At 41.9% G+C, this 16,159-nt stretch overlaps 1 protein-coding gene and 1 pseudogene across 3 annotated transcripts in view; one reads left to right on the forward strand and one right to left on the reverse strand.

The window, feature by feature from the left end:
* Positions 1-973: 973 nt before the first annotated feature.
* LOC103300728 (suppressor of cytokine signaling 6-like) lies at positions 974-15,158 on the reverse strand (annotated as a pseudogene).
* Positions 15,159-15,325: 167 nt separating this feature from the next.
* Positions 15,326-16,159, forward strand: part of OGT (O-linked N-acetylglucosamine (GlcNAc) transferase) — a 58,565-nt gene continuing 57,731 nt past the window's right edge. Inside the window, exons 1-2 of one of the 3 annotated variants that reach the window (XM_054718236.1) lie at positions 15,328-15,385; positions 15,514-15,559. In XM_054718236.1, the coding sequence (XP_054574211.1) occupies positions 15,523-15,559 (37 nt within the window). In that variant the 5' untranslated portion in view covers positions 15,328-15,385; positions 15,514-15,522. Of the gene's footprint in view, positions 15,560-16,159 lie in introns of all 3 variants that reach the window. The other 2 variants (XM_054718287.1, XM_008157608.3) reach the window with 2 other exon arrangements.

Here is a 16,159-nt window from a genome sequence, read left to right on the forward strand (position 1 = left end):
TTTAGGCCCTGGCCAGGTAGCTCATTTGGTTGGAGCATCATCCTGATACACCATCGTTGTGGGTTTGATACTCAGTCAGGGCACATATAAGAATCAACCAATGAATGCATAAGTAAGTGGGTCAACAGATCAGTGTTTCTCGATCTCCTATCTCCTCTCTCCCCCTTGTATTCTTGCTAAAAAATCAGTCAATCAATAAAAAATTTCAAAAAGATTATGTCAATTCATAATTCTAAATATTTCTAAAGTTATCAGTGAGAGTACAAATCATTTTTAAAATATTGTTAGTGTATATGTAAATTCAGCATTTATCATACGGGTATGTTTCTTCAACACGATCTTTGAAAATAAGCCATTTAAAAAGACAGCAATTTTTGCCCTAGCTGGTTTGGCTCAGAGGCTAGAGCATCCTCCCACAGACTGAAGGGTCCCGGGTTCGATTCCGGTCAAGGGCACATGCCCAGGTTGAGAGCTCAATCCCCAGAAGGGGGTGTGCAGGAGGCAGCTGATCAATGATTCTCTCTCATCATTGATGTTTCTAATTCTCTCTCCCTCTCCCTTCCTCTCTGAAATCAATAATATGCTTTTTTAAAATACAGCAATTTTTATTCTAAAAGTTTCGTTTAACTTTAAGTTGAATACACATGAAATGTGCTCTCAATGCATAGAAATCATAGTGCATAGCAAAAAAGGACCTGGAGGGGCAGATTAAGGAGAATCTGATGAAATTCACATTGTGATTATTTTGTGCTTGATGGAAGACAATTCACATTTCTAAAATCTGAAGACTTTCCTCTTTAAAGAACCGAAAATAAACTCAAGACACCTTGCTGACACTCCCCCCACTCCTAAGCTGATTACTCTTTTCACCTAAAACTAAATCAGTTATGGCAGCAAAAGATTTTCATAGCAATGAAAGTTTGTAAACTATATTTCAATCTCTTTATCTTGAACCCAAGGTTCTCCAAATCTTTCAGTAATGTTTCTCCTGTCAGTAATCCTTCATTTTGTTTGGCAAAGGCCATTTTGGAAATGTCTATTCTGGTACACGGACATACAGTAAAACGACACAGGTACTGCAAAGATCACACCTGCATGAATGGTGTTGGTACTTGATTGGTATATTGCAGATCCAAGCGATGGACACCATGAATAACAAAAAGTTTCATTTTCTGGTTGAATGTTTAATTAGATTAGTGAATTTCCCAGCCACATCTGGTTGTTCATAAAAGTGAAACCTACCATTTGAGTGCTTAATCGTAGTGTGAAGTGTTTTACCATGGGAGTGAAAACTTGAGCTTATAAAGATGTCATTAGAACTATCCCAAACAAGAAAAGAGCCATCTGGTACATTTACTAGCTACCCTTATGCCTCCCAGCATGTGATTGGTCTCCAGTACCACCCTTATTTTGCACATTTTTTTCCAGCTCCCCTGTAAGGCCTGTCACAACCCCAAGACCACTATTTTCCTTTGAATCATAAACTCTTGCAACCCCAGGAGCAGAGTCAGGATGAAAATTTAAATGACAGCACATGCTTTCTGCCACATGGACATCTGTGCTGCTGAGCCCACAGAGGTTCCTTTGGATTTTATCATTCTGCATTGGAGGTAGTAATGGCCAGCGTGGAGGGACATCATCATGACTGGCTCACGGACTCTGTAATGTGACACCTGTGGTGCCAATGAACAAGTCATTCAGTGGTCCAAAGAGATCTCTGGGAAGAATAGGTCTTGGTCTACCAGATTATTGTTTCAGAGAAAGAGTTCTCTCCAACTTGAGAAGGAACTGCAGAAACTTTCATGGGAGCAGCTGTCCAGAAATAGCTAGGCGATCCTTCCAGAAGATACATCCCCTCATTTGCAGGCACAGAGTACCAAAGGCAGTCTTGAGGTGGAAGTACAAAAACTCCAGCACTCGTTCAATGAGGTGAAGATTCAAGTCTCCATTCTGATATTTTCAACTCCTTAATGAATTTTTGTTCTTGGCACACAGTTTTAGGCGGAAGACGGTGACAATCTTTTCTAACATCATTCTGTATTGGATTTTGATTGGAAGAATGAAGCAAGGCTTTGACTCTGACCTCCTCCAATTTGATACACGTCTCCTCAGAGTTTGTAGGTCAAGAAGCCAAAGGGTTGGTGATGACTGCAATGAAAGTGGATCTTATTGAGATTTGAGCTCTCACATCTTGAAATATTGGTGCCGGGAGAGTAAAGCTATCTCCAGCTGGCAGAGCCCCAGAGGGTGCGCTCCCCTTGCCTTTCTGCTTTTGTTCTGCACAAAGCTTCCTTTTAAACACACCCGTTAGGCTTTCACTCTTTGATCTTATTTTCCACCTTTTTAATCTTCACTGTGAATGTCACAGCTGGCCATATCTTTACCACAGCAGCTACCAAATAAGAAATAATTCTCCCCAGATGCATGTGCTAGTGATGGCTGTTGTACTACCATGAAATCATTTCTTTTACTAAATCATATGTTATTGTTGAAAGTATTGCATATATGTCCCCATTTCCCCCCCACCTCATTGACTCCCTCCAGCCCACTCCCTCACCCCACCCAGGCCCTCACCGCCCCATTGTCTGTGTCCATGGGCCATGCATATATGCATACAAGGTTCTTGATTGATTACCTACCACCCACCCACCCTCTCATGCCTTCCCTCTGAGATTCTGCACTCTGTTCCATGCTCCCATTCTCTGGATCCACTCCGTTCATTAGTTTATTTTGTTACTTAGATTCCACATATGAGTGAGATCATGTAATACTTGTCTTTCTCTGACTGACTTTATTTCACTTAGCATGATACTCTCCAGGCCAATCCGTGCTGTCTCAAAGGGTAAGAGATCCCTCTTTTTTTACTGCTGCATAGTATTTCATGGTATAAATGTACCACATAATTTTTATCCATTCATCTACTGATGGGCACTTGGGCTGTTTCCAGATCTTAGCTATTGTAAATTGTGCTGCTATGAACATATGGGTACATACATTCTTTCTGATTGGTATTTCGGGTTTCTTAGGATATATTCCTAGAAGTGGGATCACTGGGTTAAATAGTTTCATATTTAATTTAAAAATATATATTTATTGATTTCAGAGAGGAAAGGAGAGGGAGAGAGAGATAGAAACATCAATGATGAGAGAGAATCATTGATAGGCTGCCTCCTGCACGCCCCCTACTGGGGATCGAGCTCACAACCCGCATGTGCCCTTGACTGGAATCAAACTCAGGACCCTTCAGTCCACAGGTTGATACTCTATCCACTGAGTCACACCAGCTAGGGCTCCATATTTAAAATTTGAGGAACCTCCATACTGTTTTCCACAATGGCTGCACCAGTCTGCATTCCCACCAGCAGTGTACTAGGGTTCCCTTTCTCCACATCCTCGCCAGCATTTGTCATTTATTGATTTGCTGATGGTAGTCATTCTGAAAAGGTGTGAGGTGATACCTCATTGTCATTTTAATTTGCATCTCTCTGGTGTTTAGTGACTTTGAGCATTTTTTCATAGATCTCCTGGCCATCTGTATGTCCTCTTTGGATAAGTGTCTATTTAGGTCCTTTGCCCATTTTTAAATTGGATTGTTTGTCTTCCTTTTGTTAAGTTGTATTTGTTCCTTATGTATTTTGGACATTAACCCTTTATCAGATGTATCCTTGCCAAATATGTTCTCCCCTACAGTGGACTCTCCTTTCATTTTGTTGATGGTTTCTTTTGCTGTGCAGAAGCTTTTTATATTCAGGTATTCCCATTCGTTTATTTTCTCCTTAGTTTCCTTTGCCTTATGAGATGTATCTGTAAACATATTGCTATGAGGGATTTCTGAAATTTTGCTGCCTATGGTTTCTTCTAGGTTTATGTTTTCACAACTTGCATTTAAGATTTTATCCATTTTAAGTTTATTCTTGTATATGGTGTAAGTTGGTGGTCTAGTTTCATTTTTTTTGCATGTATCTGTCAAATCTTCCCAGCAGCATTTATTCAAGAGACTGTCTTGACTCCATTGTATGCTCTTGCCTCCTTTGTCAAATATTAATTGAGCTTAATGGCTTGGGTCAATTTCTGGGTTCTCTGTTCTGTTCCATTGATCTACATGCCTGTTCTTGCGCCAGTACCAGTCTGTTTTGATTACGGTGGCTTTGTAGTATAATTTGAAATCTCATACTGGTATTGTGATTCCTCCAACTTTGTTTTTCTTTCTCAAAATTGCTGCAGCTATTCAGTGTCTTTTTGATTCCATATACATTTTTGGAGTTTTTGTTCTAGATCTGTGAAATATGCCATTGCTATTTTAATAGGGTTTGCATTGAATCTGTAGATTCTACCAATCTGTAGATTGGTAGAATCCATGAACATGGTATATTCTTCCACTTGTTTATACCTTCTTTGATCTCTTTTTTCAATGTTCTATAATTTTCCAAGTACAGGTCTTTTGCCTCCTTGATTAAGTTTAGTCCTAAGTATCTTAATTTTTTTGTTGCAATGGTAAATTGGATTATTTGTTTAGTTTCTCTTTCTGAGAATTCATTATTGGTGTGTAAAAAATCCATCCAATTTTGGGTGTTGATTTTGTTTCCTGTTACATTGCCAAATTCATTTATTAAATCTAGTCGTTTTTTGGTGGAGTCTTTAGGGTTTTCTTTTTTTTTTTAAATATATTTTATTGATTTTTTACAGAGAAGAAGGGAGAGGGATAGAGAGCTAGAAACATCGATGAGAGAGAATTATCGACCAGCTGCCTCCTGCACACCCCCTACCAGGGATGTGCCCACAGCCAATGTACATGCTCTTGACCGGAATCGAACCTGGGACCTTTCAGTCCGCAGACCGACGCTCTATCCATTGAGCCAAACCGGTTTCGGCTAGGGTTTTCTATGTACAATATCATGTCATCTGCAAATAATGAGAATTTTACTTTCTCCTTTCCAATTTGGATGCCTTTTATTTCTTCTTCTTGTCTGATCACTGTGGCTAGGACTTCCAGTACTATGTTGAATAAGAGTAGTGAAAGCGGACATCCCTGTCTTGTTCCTGTTCTTAGGTTTGTCATATATGGCCTTTGTCATGTTGAGATATGTTCCCTCTATTCCCACTTTGCTGAGATTTTTTATTAAAAAATGGGTGTTGGATTTTGTCTCATGCTTTTTCTGTGCCTATTGATGTGATCATGTGGTTTTTGTCTTTCAGTTTGTTTATGTGATGTACCACGTTTATTGATTTGCAAATGTTGTACCAGCCTTGCAACCCTGGAATAAATCTGACTTGGTCATGGTGTATGACCTTTTTAATATATATATATAATAAATCTTTATTGTTCAGATTATTACAATTGTTCCTCTTTTTTCTCCCCGTAGCTCCCCTCCACCCGGTTCCCCCCCCACCCTCAGCCCTTACCCCCCCACTGTCCTCATCCATAGGTGTATGATTTTGTCCAGTCTCTTCCCGCATCCAGCACACCCCTTTCCCCCCAAGAATTGTCAGTCCACTCCCTTTCTATGCCCCTGATTCTATTATATTCACCAGTTTATTCTGTTCAGATTTTTGATTCACTTGATTTTTAGATTCACTTGTTGATAGATATGTATTTGGTGTTCATAATATTCTATGTTTTTTTTATTTAATAAATCCTTATTGTTCAGATTATTACAATAGTTTCTCCTTTTCCTCCCCATAGCTCCCCTTCACTCGGTTCCCACCCCATCCTCTGCCCTTACCTCCCCCCACTGTCCTCATCCATAGGTGTACAATTTTTGTCCAGTCTCTTCCTGCACTCCCCATACCCCATTCCCCCTGAGAATTATCAGTCCACTCCCTTTCTATGCCCCTGATTCTATTATATTCACCAGTTTATTCTGTTCATCAGATTTCTAATTCACTTGATTTTTGGGTTCACTTGTTGATAGATATGTATTTGTTGTTCATAATTTTTATCTTTACCTTTTTCTTCTTCTTCCTCTTCTTAAAGAATACCTTTCAGCATTTCATATAATACTGGTTTGGCGGTGATGAACTCCTTGAGCTTTTTCTTATCTGTGAAGCTCTTTATCTGACCTTCAATTCTGAATGATAGCTTTGCTGGGTAGAGTAATCTTGGTTGTACGTTCTTGCTATTCATCACTTTGAATATTTCTTGCCACCCCCATCTGGCCTGCATAGTTTCTGTTGAAAAATCAGCTGACAATCATATGGGTGCTCCCTTGTAGGTAAGTAACTGTTTTTCTCTTGCTGCTTTTAATATTCTCTCTTTGTCTTTTGCTCTTGGCATTTTAATTATGATGTGTCTTGGTGTGGTCATCTTTGGATTCCTTTTGTTTGGGGTTCTCTGCGCTTCCTGGACTTGTAAGTCTATTTCTTTCACCAGGTGGGGGAAGTTTTTGGTCATTATTTCTTCAAATAGGTTTTCAGTATCTTGCTCTCTCTCTTCTTCTGGCACCCCCATGATTTGGATGTTGGTACCCTTGAAGTTGTCCCAGAGGCTCCTTACACTACCTTCATATTTTTGGATTCTTTTTTCTTTTTGCTTTTCCGGTTGGGTGTTTTTTGCTTCTTTGTATTTCAAATTTTTGACTTGATTCTTTCTATCCTCTAGTCTGCTGTTGGATCTCTGTATATTATTTTTTATTTCAGTCAGTGTATGCTCAATTTCTAGTTGGTCCATTTTCATATCCTCGAGGGTCTCGCTAAATTTATCAGCCTTTTCTAGAAAATTCTTGAAAAACCTTATAACCGTGGTTTTGAACTCTATATCCAGTCATTTGCTTTCCTCCATTTCTTTCATTTGTGAACTGTTTCTTTGTCTTTGCATTTTGGTGGCTTCCTTGAGTTGATAGAGTGGCTTTGTGTGCTAGGTGTCCTATAGGGCCCAGTGGCTCAGCCTCCCCAGTTACCTGAGGTGGACACTCTTGGTGCACCCCTTTGTGGACTGTGTGCACAGTCTTGTTGTAGTTAAGTCTTGATTGTTGTTGGTATCACTGGGGGGAATTGACCTCCAGACCGATTAGCTGTGAGGATCAGCTGTGTCTACGCTGGGAGAACTTCTGTGCTGGAGACACCCTTATGAGACAAGGCTTGCTTCAGTGGGGCTTTGGTGCTCACTGAGTCTGCCCCCTGAGTGTGTCCTTTATGGATCTGAGGAGTTGTAATCTGGATGGTCCCACTCTGACCCCTGGTACACTGGCTCTTGGATCTCCAAGGAGGTGCTAATTTAACCTCTGCCTGAGGCCACCCAGCAGGAGCTACGGAGAGATCTGCAGATTTCTCTTCTTTGTTTGAGTTTTGGAGGTGCCCAGATGAGGCCCCGCTTTGAAGCAATGCAAGATGCTTCGGAGCCTTGGACCTTCTTTTGGATGTTCTGGGTCTTACTGACTCAGCTGCAGTTTGTTAGGTAAATTTAGAATTCAAAAGACTAGGTCATTCATATGCAAAAGCCTCTGCACTCAGCTTGGATGGGCAGAGTCTTAGGGCAGAGCAAACAGCAATGGCTTCATGGGGCAGGATCTCAGGGCAGAGCAAACAGTAATGGCTTCCTGTCAGCCCGGTCTTGAGAGGCCCCTGGGTCTCAAAGGACCAGGCCATTCATATGCAAAAGCCTCTGCGCTCAGCTTGGATGGGGCTGAGTCTCAGGGCAGAGCAATGGCTTCATGGGGCGGGATCCCAGGGCAGAGCAAACAGCAATGGCTTCCCGTCAGCCCTGCCCTAAGAGGACCCTGGTTCTCAGTGTCCCACAGTAATCACTGCAAGCACCTCTGAGAGAAAGCCGCCCTCGAGTTTCACCCACTGCCAGACAGTCCAGTTTCTCCCCGTATGAGTCTGGGTCCCCAGAGTCTCACCCGGAACTGGAGTTCAGAGCAGTCGGGAGCTTGTGTCTCCTTCCAGCTTGAAAAAGCCAGCCATGTACTCAGTTCCCAGCCCTCTCCGCGTGCGCGCCTCTGTACCTCTGCCTTCCGCAGCTCCTGTGAGTCTCAGTGTGCTTTTCTCTTTCCTTCTAGTTGTAGAATTTCCACTCAGCCAGCCTTCCTGTGGTTCTGGATGATGTCCATTTTGTCTTTTAGTTGTAGTTTTGAAATTGTTGTGTGAGGCAGCAGTTTAGGTGTTTACCTATGCCGTCATCTTGGTTTCTCCTTGATCTTTTTAATATATTGCTGGATCCGATTTGCTAATATTTTGTTGAGGATTTTAGCATCTATGTTCATTAGATACATAGGCCTGTAATTCTCTTTCTCTGTAGTGTCTTTATCTGGTTTTAGAATTAGGGTAATGCTGGCCTCATAAAACAACCTTGGAAGTGTTTATTCCTCTTGGATTTTTTAGAATAATTTGAGCATAGGTGTTAATTCTTCTTTGAATATTTGGTAGAACTCCCCGATGAAGCCATCTGGACCAGGGCTTTTGGTTTCTGGGATTTTTTTGATTACTGCTTCAATTTCATCAGTTGTTATTGGCCTATTCACGTTTTCTGATTCTTCCTGATTCAGTTTTTGGAGATTGTATTTTTATAGGAATTTGTCCATTTCATCCACATTGTCCAGCTTGTTGGCATATAGCTGTTCATAGTATTTCCTTACAATCCTTTGTATTTCTGTGGTGTCAGTGGTTACTTCTCTGTTTTACTTTCTGATTTTATTTATTTGGGTCCTCTCTCTTTGTTTCTTGAATAGTCTGGCTAATGGTTCATCAATTTTGTTTATCTTTTCAAAGAACCAGTTCTTGGTTTCATTGATTTTTTTGTATTTTTTTTTTTTTAGTTTCTCTGTCATTAATTTCTTCTCTAATCTTTATTATTTCCTTCCTTCTCCTTACTCTGGGCTTTTCTTGTTCTCGTTCTAGTTCTTTAAGTTGAAGGGTTAAATAATTTATTTTTGATTTTTCTTGTGTTTTGAGGTATGCTGCAGTGCTATGAACTTCCCTCTCAGTACTGCTTTTACTGTGTCCCAGAGATATTGATTGTTGTGTGTTCATTTTCATTTGTTTTCAGGAAGTTTTTTATTTCTTTCTTGATCTCATTGGTGACACATTCATTGTTTAATAACATACTATTTAGCCTCCATGTGCTTGAATGGTTTTGGGTGTTTTTACTGTAGTTGATTTCTAATTTCATTCCACTGTGAACTGAGAAGATGCTTGATATGATTTCAATCTTCTTAAACTTGTAGAGACTTGTTTTGTGTCCTAACATGTGGTCTATCTTTGTGAAGGATCCATGTGCACTTGAGAAGAATGTATATTCTGAGGCTTTGGGGTGAAATCTTCTATAAATGTCAATTAAATCCATCTGATCCACTGTGTCCTTTAGAGTCACTGTTTCCTTCTTAAGTTTTTGCTGGAAGATCTATCCAGTGAAGTCAGCGTGGTGTTAAAGTCCCCTACTATGACTGTATTGTTGTTGATCTCTCCATTAAAGTCCTCTAGGAAAAAAATAATATATCTATATCTATATCTATATCTATATCTATATCTATATCTATATCTACTTCTATATTGGGTGCATATATGTTTACCAGGGTTTATATCCTCTTGTTGGATTGATCCCTTTAGTATTATGCAGTGACTTTTGTTGTCTCTTGTGATGGCCTTCATTTTGAAGTCTTATTTTGTCAGATATGGGTATTGCTACTTCAGCTTTTTTTTCCTTGCCATTTGCATGGAAAAATTTTCCCCATCCCTTCACTCTCATCCTGTGTGTGTGTTTTGTTCTGAGGTGTGTCTCTTGTAGACAGCATATAGTTGGGTCATGTTTTTGTATCCATTCAGCTACCCTATGCTTTTTAATGGGAGCATTTAATTTTTAGGTTATTTACATTTAAGGTTATTTTAAATATATTTTTATTGATTTCAGAGAGGAAGGGAAAGGGAGAGAGAGATAGAAATATCAATGATGTGAATCATTGATTGGCTGCCTCCTACTGGGGATGGAGCCCGCAACCAAGGCATGTGCCCTTGACTGGAATCAAACCTAGGACCCTTCAGTCCACAGGCAGACACTCTGTCCACTGTGCCAAATTAGCTAGGGCAAAAATCTTTGAAAAAAATATATACATTTTTTTATTTCAGAAAGGAATGCGAGGGAGAGAGAGAGATAGAAACATCAATGATGAGAGAGATCATTGATTGGCTGCTTCCTGCCCCCTACTGGGGATGGAGCCCGGAACTTGGGCATGTGCCCTTGTTGGAAATGGAGGCTGGGACCCTTCATTCCACAGTCCAACACTCTATCCACTGAGGCAAACCAGCTAGGCTTAAGGTTATAATTGACTAGAGGCCTGGTGCATGACTTTCATGCACTTGGTGGAGGGGAGGCGGACATCCCTCAGTCTGGCCTGTGCCCTCTCACAGTCAGGAAGCCCTGGGGGGATGTCCGACAGACGGCTTAGGCCCGCTCCCGGCGGACATCCTTAGTGCTGCTGCAGAGATGGGCCATTGCACTTGCCAGCTATCAGCCTGGCTTGTGGCTGAGTGGCGCTGCCCCTGTGGGAGCACACTGACCACCAGGGGGCAGCTCCTGTGTTGACTGTCTGCCCCTGGTGGTCAGTGCACTTCATAGTGACTGGTTGTTCCGCTGTTCAGTCGATTTGCATATTAGCCTTTTATTATATAGGATAGGTACTTATCTCTTGCCATTTAAATTCTGTATGCCTAGTTTTCTCTATTTATTCTTCTCATTACAGCAGTCCCTTTAGCATTTCTTGTAATGCTGGTTTGGTGGTAATGTACTCCTTTAGCCTTTTTTTTTTTTTTTTTGTCCAGGAAGCTCTTTATTTGACCGTCTATTTTGAATTATAGCCTTGCTGGATATAGTAATCTTGGTTTCAGATCCTTGCTTTCCATTACCTTGAGTACTTCTTGCCATTCCCTTCTGTCCTGTAGAGTTTCTGCTGAGAAATCAAGTATGAGCCTTATTGGAGCTCCTGTGTAGGTAAAGTGCTTTTCTTTAGCCATCTTTAAGATTCTCTCTTTGACTTTAATTCTTAGCATTTTAATTATGATATGTCTGGGAGTGCACCTGTTTGGATTCTTCTTGCTTGGGGTTCTCTGTGCCTCCTGAACTTGTGTGACTTTTTCCTTTACCAGGTTAGGTAAGTTTTCTGCCATTATTTCTACAAACACGTTCTCTATGCCTTTCTCCCTTTCTGCCTCTCCTGTCACACCTGCTATTCAAATATTGTTACGTTTCGCATTGTCCCACAGCTCCCTTAAGCTGTCCTCCTGTTTTTTAATTGTTTTTTCTTTTTGGTTCTCTGATTGAGTGATTTTTCTCAACCCTGTCTTCTAATTTACTGATTCGATCCTCAGCTTCCCCTAATCTGTGGTGTATTCCTTCCAATGTATTCTTTATTTGTGCTATGCCATTCTTTATTTCTGTTTTCATAGTTACTATATCTTTTCTCATGCTGTTGAGCATCTTTACCATCATTATTCTGAACTCTGTATCAGATAAATTTCTTATCTCCATTTCATTTATTTCTTCTTCTGAAGAATTCTCTTGTTATTTCATTTGTGGGTTGTTTCTTTGTCTCCTCATTTTGGCTGCCTATTTGGGTTTGTGACTGTATTAGGTAGATCTACTATGCCTCTCAATCTCTAGTGCAGGGCAGTGTCAAATGCTGTTTCTGATTAATCAGATCAGGCAAAGATTCAAAGCCTCCAGATACCACCTCTGTCTACAGACTGATAGGATTTGTCTTGAATTGCACTCAACCAATCATCCACAGGTGTGGCAAGAGTTCTTCAGTAGGGTGGTGCAATTACTTCTGCCTGGAATTCTTATTCTCAGTCTCTTATTGGGCCTGAGCAACTCTGCACAGTGTGGCAAGGGGTTTTCCAATTGGGTGGATCAATTGTCTCCCCTCCAAGTAAGGTCGCCTGGATAGCAAATGCCTGCATGAGAAAGATGACCTCTCAGCATGGGGGAATGCCTCAGCACAGGATACCTGGGTTTCTGCCTTCTGAGCTCTAACCCCAGAAGCCCTGATCATGCCTTCTGCTCACACAGCTCCAGTCCACTCTGCTCTCCCTCTGCAGGAGCACAGGTGGGTAGCTTCATAGGGAATTTTGTGCATTGGCCCTTGTAGAGAGGACCCGCATTTCCAACTGTCTCTCCCTGGCAGACAGCAACCCTGCTGCTTTTCAAAGCCAGGTGTTATGTGGGTATCCTTCTCAGTTCTGGTGCTCTCTGCTTGGGGGCCCAGCTTGGGGATTAGACCCCAGAGTTCTCAGTGGCATCCCCCCCCACAGCTGAGATATCTCTCCAGAACTTCAGTTGCTGTCTGTGGAAGCCTGGCCAGACCTTTTGTGCCTCTGTCCCTCCTACCAGTCTCTATGTGGTCTTCACTTTTGGTCCTAGGTTATCAGGTTTCTCTCCAGCTCAGGAAGTGTTTCTGTATTTTAGTTGTAATTCCAGTTGGTTCCTGGGAGCATGTCTGGGCAGCATCCACTTATTCCATGGCCACCATTTTTAATCTCAAAATCCGTTTCCTCTTCACTTTTATTCAGGTTCAAAGATTTCTGGAATGTTTGAACACTAAATTCCTTCGTTAAGCCTAGTTACCTAATCCAGAGGCATGAATCTCTCTCTAGGATACTGTCTCCAAACATCTGGAGAGACTGTGGTGCTACATGCACGTATTTTTTCCAGCTTCATTTAACCTTCGGAGCCATTTTCAGGCGGTGGTGGTGGTGACAGCGGCCGGAGCTTGTCTCTGCTCCCTGGCTTGCCCAGCAGGGCTGACTACTGACCAATCTGGGTTGTTTTAAGCCACTACATTTGTGGTAATTCGTTATACAGTAACTGAAAGTGAATACACCACTGCGGTGGCAAACTTTGGGACTGCGGTTGAAGCAGTGGCTAATTTATTTCAGATGAGTCTGAATTTAGAATTGTTGTACGTAAAAGGGGCTGGCGTGGGGGAACAGAATAGGTGGTAAAGAGAACACACAAAAGCAGGGGTCCTCAAACTTTTTAAAAAGGGGGCCAGTTCACTGTCCCTCAGACCGTTGGAGGGCCGGACTATAGTTAAAAAAAAAAACTATGAACAAATTCCTATGCACACTGCACATATCTTATTTTGAAGTAAAAAAACAAAATGGCAAAAACACCCGCATGTGGCCCGCGGGCCGTAGTTTGAGGACACCTGCACAAAAGCATCTCCTTCAATGCTCAGGTCAGGCCTTCTTTGTCATAGTCCTCCAGCCTGAAGGGACTCTTCCCTCCCCAGATATTAATAGACAGTAATGTACTTTATCACCTAAATGATGTTCTTCTATTTTATGCTCTAGTGGCTTTTTGAACCTAATTGGGCTTCAAGTTCCTTGAGGACAAAAATCTCATTGATTTTGTGTCCTCCACAGTACCTTGCACATACAGATGTGAATATTACTGATTGGCTAAAGAAGGTGAATTTGTCTGATGAGTAAGTTCTTCAAACTACACACTCTAGGTGCTATGCCTGGAAGGAAACTGGATATGGTTCTTGAGACTCCAACAGGGGCTTTTCCTTATTATCCACTGTGAGCTCCACCACCCAGATTTCCACAATAGCAAAATGTGTCATAACATTCTCCAACTCTTCTCTCAGGATAAGGACCACAAATATGGATAGCCCAAATAGCCTGCCTGACTGGGAACATGACCTGGCATTAAACAACAGTTTAACTTAATTAGCTAGCACCCATTAATCAATATGGCCTAAACATCTGCCAGTGGAATCTGAGAAGTCTGTTCTAAAAGAAAAGCTGAGTTTATTCACCACAGATGGGGCACTTGTGAGGTGAGAGAGGGAATGCTTTAACAGTTAAGTAAAATTAAGAGAAGAGGCTGGTGCCCAATTTCCAGCAGAGTTTGTGTACTGTATGTGATTGAAAAAATATTATTAGGAATTTTCTCTGTGCTCATATCCATTATTAACAGTTTGTGAACTGTCTCAGAGAAACTGAAGCTGAACTTAAGGGCTTAGGTATTTTTTTAACGTGGTCACATGGCTAGGTAATATAAACGTTTTGAATAACGTAACTGGCTTGGTTTCCTAATCAAGGATTTTTTTGTAATAAAAAGGCTCTGAGAAATCCAAGTTGTTGCGTCCCTTGGTTTATAATAATTTCTTTTAAAAAAATACGTGTTTATTGATTTCAGAGAGGAAGGAAGAAGGAGCGAGAGAGATAGAAACATCAATGATGAGAATCTTTGGTTGGCTGCCTCCTGCACACCCCACACTGGGGACTGAGCCCACAACCAGGGCCTGTGCCCTTGACCGGAATTGAACCTGGGACCCTTCAGTCCACAGGCTGACACTCTATCCACTGAGCCAAACCAGCTAGGGTGGTTTATAATAATTTCTTGCTGATCTGGCAAGTTACCAGAACAAGAGATGAGGTATAAATACTAATCTGACAAAATGTCTACACAGTGGACTTAAGAGCTAATTTGTTCAAGGAACTTGTAAAGGCAATTCCAATTCAACCTAGAGGTGTGGTTTAGGTAGATAAGCAAGTGAATTCATTTATCATTGTTGCACTGCCTTGAGCTAAATGAAATCATCAATTGTGAGGATTTGCAAAGCTATTTGATGGAAATGAAGTCACAACTCAGAAAAAAGTCATGAATTTTGAGGAATATGAATCACCCTTAATATTGTTATGGCTGCGTTTGGAGTGCAAATTCTCAGCATGTCAGTGAGTTAAGAAGCAGTCTGCCTTAATACTGTGGGCAAAATTATCTATATACCAAAATGATTTTGAAGTTTTGGGCTGAATGACCGAAATCCGAGATGTTTGCCTTCGTTTGGCCTGTGAAAGGACCAGTCTTTTTTCATCAAAGTACTTAAATCAATGGCTGAAGTCAGAATTAAGACGTGTTCAAATTTGAACCTTTAATCCCCATCGTTTTGAACAGTTCAATCTTTGAAATATAATCAATTTTATATTTACTTGCTCTCTCAGGCTTTTGTAAGAATAAAGTTGATTAAACTTTTGTAGATTCCTTTGGCATTTATGTTATCGTCTACATTCTTGGCTAAGTAATAGACTATACCACTTTGGCAAAAATGTATTAGTCACGTGAGTTTCTTTTTAACCTTCCGCCTCACTGTTAAAAAACTTGGGCATTCCTGCAGTAGACAGTGCCCTAACCTATAGCCAAAACGAAAGGGTTACTCCATTGCGCCCTCGACACAATCTCGTTTGTCGCAATGGACTCGGCGCGGAAGGTTACCCGAGATCTCATAGTCATTATGTAGGTGCGGTATGGTCCCGCTCCTTCCGCGCTGGTACTTGATTGTAACCAGAAAGTAGTTCCGGTCCGTGTTGTTTCGGTGGAGGAGCCGTCGCCGCCATTTCAAGACCGTGAGAGTAGATGGCTAACCAGAGTTCCTAAGGTTCGGAGACTGTAAGTGCTGCCTCCGCTCAAGCCTCCCAAAGCACTGGTGCGGGAGCTGCTCTCTCACTCCTACCTCTAGAAACGTTGCAAGTAGTGGTGGCATTGCGGGACTCAGTCACACCCTTCTCGCTCTCTAGAAGCTCCAGATGGCGTCTTCCGTGGGCAACGTGGCCGACAGCACAGGTACCGGTGTCCGTACTACCTTGGCAGACGCCCTGTTGTTGTCTTGCGCCGTTCTCTGCCTCTCATCCCCTACCTTCCCTCCAGCCATCCCCATGACATCAGTGCATTGCTGAGCTTACCATCGTCTACCGGCACCTAATGGGTTTTCCGCTGTCGTCTGCTCCGCTAACGTTGCCTCTTGCTTCCCCTGCTCTTTGCTTCCTTTCTTGCTTTTCAGTCTCACAAAGGTCCTAGCTTTCCACCCTCTCGGGACGCTTCTGTCACCCGTGCACGCTTAGAATATTTCGGAATGGACTGCGTTGGAATCCCCGTCCTTTCACTCCCCGTCGCTACCGTTTTCTCTCCAAATTTAGCTCATGGCCCTTCCTCTTCCCCCTTTTCACATCCCTCGTCCTCCTCCCCCCCCCCCCACTGCCCTTTCTCCTTAGCCCGATTTGGTTCTCTTGTCAATCTATGGCGGGGGTGCTATTCTATGTAATCATATCCTCACTTTGCATCACCCAAGGATGAGCAAAAGCTCCTTGGTGTGCTGCAAGTCACCTCAAGAAGAGGGACATTGAGAAGCACCCCGCTGGGCAGTGCCTTACTGGTGTTCTTTCA

Source organism: Eptesicus fuscus, chromosome 1 (assembly GCF_027574615.1).
Source record: "Eptesicus fuscus isolate TK198812 chromosome 1, DD_ASM_mEF_20220401, whole genome shotgun sequence".
In the NCBI taxonomy this organism is placed as follows: Eukaryota; Metazoa; Chordata; class Mammalia; order Chiroptera; family Vespertilionidae; genus Eptesicus; species Eptesicus fuscus.